The sequence below is a fragment of the Pinus tabuliformis genome, chromosome 2_2, assembly GCF_031772625.1.
Source record: "Pinus tabuliformis cultivar Carrire ecotype Pingquan chromosome 2_2, CPIR1, whole genome shotgun sequence".
Lineage (NCBI taxonomy): Eukaryota > Viridiplantae > Streptophyta > Pinopsida > Pinales > Pinaceae > Pinus > Pinus tabuliformis.
Window position 1 is genome coordinate 743,624,041 of NC_142300.1, and position 12,743 is coordinate 743,636,783.

A 12,743-nucleotide genomic window follows, 5' to 3' on the forward strand; every position below is an offset into this window, starting at 1 on the left:
TATAATGAATGAAAGTACTTGGTAAAAGAGAAAAATAAACTAAGTATAGAAAGTTAGGCGTAGTCCACGATCACAAGTATTGGTGAAAAGAAAGTGGTCGGTGGTGCCGCACCTCCTATAGTGCAGTTGGAAGTGTACCACTAGTGTAGGGGTGTGACAAAATCTATCAAAGATAACCTTCTCTCTGGCAAGTAAGTCGACAGGCGAAAATTTATAGATTAAGAAAATTGTTTTGTTTGCATTTCAAAGAGGGGATGTTGCAATCTTTTGTTGATTTTGGTTGTTTGTTTGAGTAATTTGCAGGAGGGGTTTGTCCAAATTTTTTCAGCGGCGATAGATATGAAATGCATGGAAGACCTCGCCAAGCCAGTGAAAAATCTCAAGGGCTCATTGTCATATGCCTGTATGATTAAACTCAGCCACTGTCAGGTGCTTATATGATTAACATCCGATTAGGAGACTAGCCACAACAAGTGGCTGAAAAATCCCCTTTTCTTTGGGTCAGGTTTTGATATTGAAAAATAGTTTCTATTTTTTTGTTTTTCCACAGGGAAGATCTGGATGCAAGTTTTTCTTAGAAGAGCCTCTATGATGACTCTCTTTGATGTATGCAATAATTGGGCATTGTCATGTTTTAATATTGACAAACAACTTTTCCTGAATTGCAATGTATGTTTAAATTTGTTAACAACTTTTCCTGAATTGCATTGGATATTAAAATTTCTCTTTCAAGACTAGTAAATATGCCATTTTTTCTTTTGCAATGTATGTTCAAATTTCTCCTCCTTTCATATAGTAAATATACAATTTATATTTGAAATAAGTAAATATGCCATTTTTATTTTTCCTGGAAAAGGAAAAGCATCACAAACACAATAATACTGCAAACAACACATCATAAATATCCGACAGTTTACTACAAGAACACAAACAAATAAGAAACATTTACAGCTACTGTGAAAATGTTTGTCAAATAAATTGCACTGTTGGGACATAGAACCAAACCAAAAAGGTAGACTAAAACGAAGAAAGAGAAAAAAGTTACAAGTTGCGAGTGTGAAGTAATTCTGAAGACAAGCTTGTAGTTTAGGAAATTGGCGTTGTAATTTGTTTGAATCGACAATCAATCCATAACATGTCTGTGTTATATATCTATACAATAGACGAATGGAACACCAAAATATCAATCTGTGAATAGAATGGAATTTGCGAACAAACAATAACAAGATTAATAATGGAATGGCATTTTCAAACAAATAATAACAAGATTAGTATCCAAAGCACTCCACTCCTCTCCCCTCAACTATCAAAAGATGTATTTCAAGTGTAAAATCTCACGCACTAGAGCATATATCAAGTATACCTAGTATTTTGATTGTAGTTGCAACTAGGTTTTATGTAATTTGAGTTAATAAATGTCACAATTTTTCTGTAACTGGCTATTGGACTTTATATAACCAACCAATCATGACAGTGAATCTTATTAATGTGAAACTTATGCCAAAAAAGTGAAAGAGTTGACTGGTTTACTCTCAAATAATTGAAATCATTTTGTTCTGCCATTGGCTAGAGAAACTACAGATTCTAACCATATGACTGCACTGTATTTGATGACAATATTGAATATTTAACTGCTTACCCATTATGTGAGTTCAAGTTGTGATTCATGTTACAATGAATGAAACCATGATATCCTGGGAGTAAGAAAAGATGTCATGAAATACATTGAAATTCACTTTGAAAGTTAGGTTATAATAAATCTAATTTCTGGGTATATCATAAATGGATATTTTAGGCAATTTGCAATACATTTGTTGCTTGTAGCAATATAGCATCCAACGGTATAAAGTATTAAATTTGTTGTGTTAAAAGTGAAAATTATTTTTTTGGCTGAAGCAAGGAACGGACCTTCTATTCATATGAAGCTAAAAAAATGTTACATAAAATAAAACTAGTGCCTTGTGCTTAGGGATCTAAGCCGACTACGCGAGAACTAGGCTAAGGCCCCACAAATTCAAGCAACCTTCTAAACCAAACCTTCAAAAAGTCAATAAGCGGACCCGATGTGGAAATAGAGACCATAGTGAAAATATTTCGATTCCGTAAGGTGGATAACCATCGAGCAGTTGTTCCACCCGAAATCCCTTAACCCGCTCTTGAGCAGGAACGTGCAAGGAAGATATCTCGGTCCCACCAACCAACAAGCACAACAAATCTCAGCCGTAGATCTGCAACCTCTAGATCCAACGACTGTGAAGGATATCAGGCTGAAAAGATGAGCGAGGAATACCTACCCGATGAAGGCGGTATTCTCTCTCCTCCTTGGGCCACATGTAGAATGGTTAGTGGCATTGGAGGCATTTCTATAAAAATAAATTATGGTAATGTAGACGCCTGATAACCACTGTTACTGTAGCAAAACCACCATGTACTTTAGCAAAGTTGTTGGTGCCTCCTTTTGGTTTCGCGCTCTTTCTCCTCTACCAACCATCCATCTGTGGGGCCCAAAAATACCAATAAGCGGACCCGATACAGAAATAGAGACCATAGTGAAAATAGTTCAAATCCGCAAGGTGGATAACCATCGAGCAGTTGTTCTGCCTGAAATCCCTCAACCCGCTCCTGAGCAGGAACGTGCAAGGAAGACAACCCGGTCCCACCAACCAACAAGCACAACAAACCTCAGCCGTAGATCTACAACCTATAGATCCAATGGCTTTGATGGATATCGGTCTAGAAAGAAGAGCGAGGAATACCTGCCCGATGAAGGCGGTATTCTCTCTCCTCCTTGGGCCACATGTAGATTGGCTAGTGGCATCTGAAGCCTTTCTGTAAAACCACTTATGGTGTGTTAAAAGTGAAAATTCAAAATAGGGCATTATTTTTATTTTTTCACTTTTGACCATTGAAAATTTAAATGGACTAAAATCCTAATAGAATAGTTTCAAGGATGAAAGTTTTATTCGATAAAAAAAAATTAGATTAGAATAGAATTCTGAATACTTATTCTGAAAAAGAAAAAAAGAAAAAAAAGAGGCTTTTTATGTTTTGATTATTTTTGTTACAATTTAAATTTAACTTGTTGGAATTCTTTAATTTTCTTTTAATTATAAATTTGAGCGGTTTCATCTCCATAATCCAAGTCTCTCGTAACATTCAAAAATAGATCTGTACAACATAATTTTAATAAAAAAAATCCAAAACTTAAACTTTGAAAGATGACACATTGAAACGAAATCGAAAATGTGGTTGCCATTTGGCCTTAAGATGACAAATCTTAAGCTATGAGGATTTTAGGATCTCTGTCGCTGCCACTTGGCCCTATAGTTTGGGAGCATTAACAAACTCTCGATCCTTTAACAATACAATTTGTGCAACCTCGTGGCAGTAGTTTCCATACGACACTTCCATGTTCAAATTGAAATGTTGCTATAACAGTAAAATATGCAGAGTTTCAACTGTAATCGCACATATCTCTGGTTGTCGCGCGCAAAGTACTGAAACATGCAAACCATTACTCATATTTCTTCGAATATAGAAAATGTCTTATTGTTTCTTTAATATATTTTATGCTAATCAAAATGGATTATTTCACATTAAGGGCCACACCTTATGTGCAGATTTCCCAAATTTCTAATTTCACATTTTTTTTTGACTTTGTTTATATCTCTTTGTTTTTCTAAAGATTTCAAATCTACAGGTGAAATATGTTTATGTTACAAAAATATAATATGAATGATAATTTAATAATCATAACTGTGATTTTTGACCAGATCAAATTTTCATTTAATATTTTTTTTAAGTGATTGTGTCACATAAATTAAAACATAAAAAATCATAATCTTTTTTTTAAGTACATTAATATGTCACAACTTGATTCGGTACCGGGCTACAAAATCATAAATGTATTTTAAATACATACACAAAAATAGGCATAATATATATGTGAATGAGTTCAACTAGGATCTCAAATATGTTTGAATTCAAGTATTGCTATCCAATGTAAAAAAACCCTAATTTCATAAAAGAATTTTAAAAACCTTATATTTTAGAATTGAATGCAGGTTGGAGTCCAACACAACAAGAAGACCTCATTATAGCTATGAAAATGACATCCATAATCACTATCATTACCAACAAGAAATAATTATGTGGCCATCAAAAAAATGAAGGGGGTTTCTCTCTAGCTGCAAGACTTGAAACAAAAATTTGATAATCTTGCAGTAATCCATTTAATATGATGGTGACTAAGTCAATATTAGACACCTTTTCACCAATATCTCCTAACTTATCACTTAAATCTTTGACACGAGATATGAAATTGCTTATACTTTCATTTGCTTCCATTTTTAGAGATAAAAGCTTAGTCTTCAAAAACAAGATTCGGTTTGTATTTGTTGTTTCATACAAACTCTTCAGTGTATCCCATGTTTCTTTTGATGTCTTGCAATCTCTTATGTGAGGAATAATGTTGTCCTTTACGGACATACGCAGCAACACCTTTGCTTTTGTCTCCCTTCTCTCCCAATCTGGAATAGAACCTGCAACAGTGGGTTTGGGCTCATCCCCACTCACAATGGACCACAAATTATTTCCTTTTAAAGTAGTCATTAACTTGAATTTCCAATTCACATAATTTTCTCCATCAAGTTTGGTGGATTCATTCATATAATTATAAAGAAATAAATTTGTCATGATGAAAAAAAAACTTCTTCCAAACACCAAAATGCCACCAAATCTAAATCCAAATGCACCAAATTTCACTAAATCTCACACATGCACGATAAAAATTTGTCTTTCACAATTTCAATGTTTCCTTACTCAATAATAAAGTGTCAAGATAAACCAAATTTCCAACAAGAAATACCTCTGGACTCTTATTTTGTTGTTTATCACATCCACTATATTGGCACCTCCACACTCCTCTTTATACTACGAACAACATATCTCTATAAAAACAATCCATTACCACATTTATATGCCACGTATGCATAAAAGCTTGATAGAGTTTAAGGCTACTTGGCACACAGCAGACTTAGTCACAGAATCACAAAAAAAAACTCAGGCAACCTCCCTGTCTGTTCAGTATATATATAAGCAGTAGCTTACAGCATAAAAAAAAAACATAGATGACATGCGCGTTACAGTGACAGATTGACCATAATTAGCCAAATGCTGTTTTCTTACACCAACACCAATACTAAAACAGGTCCACCCAGATATATTTCATTATCGGAGTTGCCAAGCATAAACATAACAGATTTCAGAAATCCTCAATCCTTCAACAAATTACACCGAAATTTAGCCAAAACTTACTTTCCAATGATGTCGTTCACTCTGATTATGAGATGTTCAGGAAATGCCTTCACGGCTCCAGATTGTGCTTCCCGGCGTTTGACTTTGGCAACATCCCACACACCCTTCGATCTCACAAACAGCGCTAGTATCAACAGCGCTCTTTCAACAGTGGCAGCACGCACACCAGGCTGAAAAAACAGATCACCAACATGTTGCTGCTGGTTTGCTCCAACGCAAGAATACGTAATACTGAGATCTATACCGACACAACTCTCAGCGACAGCTCACAGCTCACTTTACAGCAATATCTCACCTCCTTATACACTCCACCGAGCCTTACACATGCTCTCGACCTCACACCTGCTCTGGTACCATGACAGAGATCAGAGGCGCACAGCTCTTGAACTCAACACAAAAACACATACTTCCATTCATCGATTAACAGGTATATATACAAGCTGGAGAAGTTTTTGGAGATCAGTTCAGTAAGTGGCTTCCTAGAGAAGCTTGCCTATTTTCAACGATTTTTAGAATCAGCATTTAAATCGTTGTTGAACATTGGTAGCGGGTAGTTGGAATTATTTAGTTTCTTCCAACATACTCATATTTCTTTGAATATAGAAAATGTCTTATTGTTTCTTTAATATATTTTATGCTAATGAAAATGGATTATTTCACACTAAGGGCCACACCTTATGTGCAGATTCCCCAAATTTCTAATTTCACTTTTTTTTTTCTTTTTCTTTTTTTTCGACTTTATTTATATCTCTTTGTTTTTCTAAAGAATTTAAATCTACAGGTGGAATATGTTTATGTTACAAAAAGATAATATGAATGATAATTTAATAATCATAACTGTGATTTTTGACCAGATCAAATTTTCATTTACTATTTTTTTAAGTGATTGTGTCACATAAATTAAAATATAAAAAATCATAATCATTTTTTTAAGTACATTAATATGTCACAACTTGATTCGGTACCGGGCTACAAAATCATAAATGTATTCTAAATACATACACAAAAACAGGCATAATATATATGTGAATGAGTTCAACTAGGATCTCAAATATGTTTGAATTCAAGTATTGCTATCTAATGTAAAAAAACCCTAATTTCATAAAAGAATTTTAAAAACCTTAGATTTTAGAATTGAATGCAGGTTGGAGTCCAACACAACAAGAAGACCTCATTATAGCTATGAAAATGACATCCATAATCACTATCATTACCAACAAGAAATAATTATGTGGCCATCAAAAAAATATAGGCATTAGTATTGAGGAATGTTAATGAATGCAAGTTAATTTTTGTATAGGCCATGATACAACTTCCATTAGATTAATCCGGGTAATCTTCTTTATTGATATAAACTTAGAATGGTAGGGACTAATAAGGAAAAACCTTGTATTGAATCATATTAGTATGTAGAATTTGAAGTCAAACCAAATTTGATCTGGAGCCCATGTTTGGTAGGGTAAGGCTGGAACAAATAACGACATATGGAAAATGATTATTAATTTTAAGTTTCATTTTTTTATTAAAATGATAAGCCAATTACGTATATTTATTAAAATGAATTTCATGTCCATCATTACCATATGGTCTATTTCAAAAAAATAAAATCCTTCACCATCCTTTAAGAAATTCGACTCAAAAATACTAAAAAGAATTGTGTCATTATTGGTTTAGTTATTGTAATTGTAGTATCAGAGTTTTGTGTGCGTGTTTGTATATTGCATTTTCATAAAGCGGTCAAGTGGTTTCTTAGAATCACCTTTTGCAAAGAGAATTATTGCTAATGCGAATGTCGTTGAAGAATTGCAAGAGGTGATCATTCTGCATGACAGTTCTGCCCCTGATTTAGAAATATCTGATGTGATTTAGAAATATTTGAAGACAACAATCCTCGGGAACGCGTTTACAAAATTAAGAATGAGGAGAATTCTGATCTTAGCAATGAAAATCTGAGTGCATTAACCAACTCTCTGATTTTGAGTTGGACAACATAGTGAGGAAAATGAAAGGCGATTAACCACATTATAATTTCTTGTTTTTTATAAATGTTTTTGTATGGATAGATGGATTTGTGACACACTCAATTTTTACAAATTAAACAACTTAAACTTATGAATTTTAAAAATTATACATAATTTTGAGCAAAATTAACTAGAGAAAATCCTAAGAAAAAGGCTTCTCATCTATTAATTAAATTAATTTAAAATATGACACTAGCACTTTGAATATCCATAATTTAATATTTTGGCATATAGGTGTAATGACATGACATTTGCGAATGTTTTTGTTAACCAACTCTATATACTTAGATATTATAAACTTAAAAAAAAAATACACATAAAAAAACCTTATATTTAATATCTCACTTGCTATTTGCCATTTGCTTGATTAGGAAAATTAAAGTATAGCTTTTTCAATTTAAAAATCCTAACAGAATCTCTTTGGGTCTTTTTGGAACAATTGCGGGTATTGATCAAATAAATAATAATAATTGGAATTCATTTATTCCGTTATTAAGTTAATAATTCTTGGTACGGTGAACGCTATGGTTGTCAATGTGACAGTTATGACGCCTGAAAACTTCGGGTCTTCGGAACTATGGATACAATTGTGACCTATGGCAATCCGTTTGCCAACTTTTTTTGAATTACTTACAACGGGTTGCCTCACACAATTTGAATACAAAAATTGCCTACTGACGCTGCTGCAGTTTGATAAGACCAAAATATGCACCGCCTTCGCCTTTCTCCATGAGATGCAAGTGATTTCCCTGCTCAACAACGCTACCCTTTTCAATAACCGCTATACAGTCAGCATTTTGAACTGACGCCAGTCGATGAGCTACAGTGACAGTCGTTCGTCCCTCCGTCACTCGATCCAATGCCTCCTGAACTACCTTCTCCGAATAAGCATCCAATGCACTGGTTGCCTCGTCCAACAGCAAGATACTTGGATTCTTAATAATTGCCCTTGCTATCGCTATCCTTTGCTTCTGGCCCCCAGACAGCTGCGTTCCCCGGTTCCCTGTGCTCGTTTCGTATCCATCCTTCAAGCACCTGAAATATATGTTCACCATTCATTAATAACACGTAAATTGACAAACTTAGAGAGTAATTGCAATTAAAGATTTATTTGAGTTAACTTACGAAATGAATTCATGGGCATTGGCAGCCTTGGCAGCATCTATTATTTCCGCCTCACTTGCGTTCTCTTTACCATAGGCAATGTTCTCCCGGATGCTCCCAGCAAAAAGAGTTGGCTCCTGCCCTACAAGAGCTATATGCTCTCTCAATGACCGCAAGTTGAAGCTCCTTATATCTTTCCCATCAACGAGTACTGTCCCTTTCAGCGGATCATAGAATCTCTCTATCAATCCGATGATAGTGGACTTACCACACCCACTCTTTCCAACTAGTGCCACGCTGCTCCCTGCGTTGATTTTCAGGCTGAAGTTTCTCAAGATCATAGCATTTGGACGAGCTGGATAAGCAAAGTCCACACTATTGAGCGCTACATAGCCTTGGACTTTCTCAGGGTTAACCGCACCATGGTTCTCTGGAATTATAAGGCTATTTCTGTCCAAAATTTCAAACACGGACGTGACAGCATCAGACCCTTTGGCCAGGTCGGAAGTCATACTTCCAGCATCCGCTATCATGCGACCCAATCTTCCAAATATAAAATGGTTCAATAAAAAAGCATGAAAACTGATAACACCTTGTGCTATGAGCTTCCCTCCGTACCAAAACTCAAATGGCCAATAGCATATTTCAAGAGACTTAGAAGTTCCCAGGGCCAATCCTGCGTACCAAGACTGTTTATTGATCTCCCTGCGTGGGCCTGTCTGTGTGGAGTCAAAAATATTAATAATTTTCTCTTGAGAGCAAAAAGCCGCTATGGTTCTATGATGTGTGACACATTCGAAGGCCGCTTGGCTACCTTGATTCTGCGCTTTAATAGACTTGCCCGAAACACTTTTAAGGAGGACGTTTCTAGTGTAGAAACAAAGCACCATCAACGGCTGCACAGCGATCAAGACAATAGCAAGTCTCCTAGCTACCAACATTCCTAGAGTCACCGTTATAGTTACTCCAGAGACGCACTCCACTAGGAGTGAAACACGATCTCCCACCAAGGATCTAACCTGCATATATATAAAGCCTTTACAATGTTAAACGATTGATTTGTTGTATATATGTAGGGCTATAACAATGTTAAACAGATTAGTTGTAAAAAATATAATGGATTGGGTACTTACCACATTAGCTTCCTTGGCCAATTTTGAACAAACAGCTCCACTGGAATTTTGGTCCTGATCGAACCAGCCAACTTCGAATGTAAGAATTTTTGAAAACATTCTCTGGCGGATCCTTTTTGCTAGAAACTCACCCACCACTGCGAAGTTATAGTGTTGAACCAAATTCACTGCAAATAAATGCACTGCTAGGGCTATAAAAAGAATGCAATAAGTTCCGACTTTTGATCTGATCTCGTTTCCGTCTTTCAGAAAGAGCGCAGAAATCATGGTTGCCACAGTGACGGAATAAGCTATTTGAGTTGCTGCATATCCAAAGGCGCCTACACAGCCCATGAGAGTATTCTTCCACTCTGGAACATTCAATGCAAGCAACCTCCAGAAGGAAGATTTGGGCGCAGCATTGGCTTTTAGTTCTTCTTGTTCCAGGCTGGATATGCAACTATCAAATTGATTTGATCTAGCGGGTGACTTGTTATCATCTAAGTTTTGGCTATTTACTCGGGACGGCATTAGAGTATTTGATGCAGCGTTAGTACCGTGTGACGGGGCCTTTTGCTGCATCTGCAGTAAAGCTGTATATGCCCCATTTGGGTTATTTATCAGTTCTTGGTGTCCACCGAATTCGATGACCTGACCCTTTTGCATCACCGCAATTTTATGCGCTCCCTGAATAGTGGAGAGACGATGAGCCACAACCACCGTAGTGCGCCCAATAGAAGCCTTACCAAGTGCGTCCTGAACAATCTTCTCTGATTCCGCATCTAAAGCACTGGTGGCCTCGTCTAAAAGTAGAATGGAAGGGTTTTTCAGCATCGCTCTGGCTATGGCTATTCTCTGCTTTTGCCCTCCTGACATCTGCGTGCCCCCTGCTCCCACCTGCATTTGGACAGATCATGAAATGAATTCTTGGTATTTTTGATTCACAAAATATAATAACTATAATATTTATGAGTTGTGCTTTAAAATTCCTGAAAAAATACCTGCGTGTCATAGCCCTTTGGGAGTTGGGTGATGAAGTCGTGGGCGTTGGAAGCTTTTGCAACACTAATGATTTCATCCATAGTCGCATCCTCCTTTCCAAACAAAATATTCTCACGAATGGTGGAGGCGAACAGAGCAGGCTCTTGACTAACTAGTCCGATTTGGTTACGCAGCCATTTCAGTTGCAAACCTTCAATATTCTCTCCATCCACAAGAATTTCTCCTTTTAGTGGATCGTAGAACCGTTCTAATAATGAAATGGCTGTGGACTTTCCAGATCCACTGCCGCCCACTAAAGCCACTGTATGGCGTGCAGGAATAGTGAGACAAAAATTGTGAAATATCATGCTATCTGGTCTGGATGGATACGCAAATTGAACGTTCCGAAATTCGACCTCTCCCGAAACCTTTTCCAATACTTTGCCTTTCCCATCCTCTGAATCTATTTCTGGTACTCTGTCAATCATCTTAAATATCCGTATAGCTGCAACGCCTGCCTCAGAAAAGTACTTGAGATTTGGAAGCGCGCTAGCCAGAGACCTGAATTTGTGATGAATTATTACCTTTTACAGCGAAAGAAAATAAATGGCAGGAAGAAATAAAATCACAACAGAAAGAGAGAGAATAAAAGTAGTAAGACTTACAGTCCACCCAGGATTATGCAGTAGCCTACACCAAAAATCATTCCGCCGCTCACATCGTGATTGATCACCAATCTGCTTCCATACCATGAAATGAATGCCCACAAAGCAAAGCTTACAGATCCGTTGCCACCTATGGCAATCCCTTTTGCCAACCCTTGTTTAAGCCCAATTTTAACTGTTGCATCAAGTGCCGAAGAAAAATTGGCCATAGCCTTTGCTTCTCCAACGAAAGAATAGACTGTTCTAATAGAAGAAATCGCTTGCTCTGCAACCATACTAGACTTATTATATTCCGCCTGCATCTTTCTCGCTATTCTTATGAGAGTCCGACCGTAAAGCAATCCTCCTAGTATCAGTAAACTGGAGAGGGGTAATGTCACCAGTGCCAGCCTCCATGACAAGTATAAACTGGCCGCATAGCTAGCAACGAAATTTGACAAATTCATGACGAAATTGGGAACCTGAAAACATTCCCATGCAAGAAAGATTAGAATCGATCCAGTTACAATTACCATCACATACACACTGATCCCCCTAATTGAATTTCCTATCAATGAGTTGAGTAGAAATGTCTTGCTAATTGACAACAACTGTATTTGGAAAACACACTTTTTCACTGAGCGCGTCCTGTATGACGAGGGTGTCATTGTAAACACTGTTAACCACTTCAGAAATATGTGTGCCGCTGGTATCAAAAAACCCTTCTTCCTGCCTGAGGACAGCCCTCAGATACTTTCTGCGCAGGACAGATGCCTGTCTTTCTGCAGTCCTTGTCCAGCAAAAACCCTCTGAAACACATGGCCAGTATTCATTAAACTGCTCTACTTTAAAGCCACACACAACGTATATCAGAATAATGAATACACGGTAAGATTATTGAGAGTATAAAAGGTTTCACCTAAAAATGCCGCAATCCATATTCCAGCTGCCAAATACAGGAAAGGCACTATTTGCTGCATCATGACCACATCAATATCTTCAATTATTAATTTACTTAACCTGAGTAACAATATAAAATTCAGAGATAAGGCATCTGCAAATGTGTTTTCCCTTGTTCATTGTGTTCACGAAATGATCACTATGCTTGGGAGTAGGAAGATCAGATGCTAGACTATTTATTAGTCCACTCAGGATAATCAAAACACCAGCGCCCCCTAGAGATCCGTCAGCTATAGAACCCAAGGTGCCTAACACCATCATCAAAACATCTGCACAATCGGCATATCTGAAAATCTTCGATATTGACATGCTGTGATCGGCTTTTGAGTTCTTTGAACTCCTCTCCTGCTTTGTATCAGCCATCACTCCAAAGACAGCTATTCGGGAGATGAGATGAGATTTATTGGCAGGAGGCTGATGACTGCCGAGATCTTATTTATACTTTTATTCCCTTGCCAATTTGGCAGAGACCTCAATCTTTTACTCACGTTTAAAAGGTAGTTGTCGTGAATTTCATGGTTTGTTATTGAAATGTGATTTCAGTGATTCACATGTGAGCATCTAATTGTACAGTACTACATCATCCGCGTGTTACAAGTCGATTT

The 12,743-nt window shown here is 36.8% G+C and overlaps 1 protein-coding gene across 1 annotated transcript; it reads right to left on the bottom strand.

Moving 5' to 3' along the window:
• Positions 1–7,754: 7,754 nt before the first annotated feature.
• On the bottom strand, positions 7,755–12,543 carry LOC149194818 (putative multidrug resistance protein). Its single transcript, XM_089407917.1, has 8 exons — positions 12,237–12,543; positions 12,098–12,145; positions 11,809–11,987; positions 11,200–11,660; positions 10,555–11,095; positions 9,575–10,450; positions 8,463–9,460; positions 7,755–8,372 (listed from the first exon to the last, which is right to left on the bottom strand). The coding sequence occupies exons 1-8, from the start codon at positions 12,499–12,501 to the stop codon at positions 8,009–8,011; spliced, it is 3,732 nt and encodes a 1,243-aa protein (XP_089264043.1). The 5' UTR covers positions 12,502–12,543; the 3' UTR covers positions 7,755–8,008.
• Between the last annotated feature and the right edge of the window lie 200 nt (positions 12,544–12,743).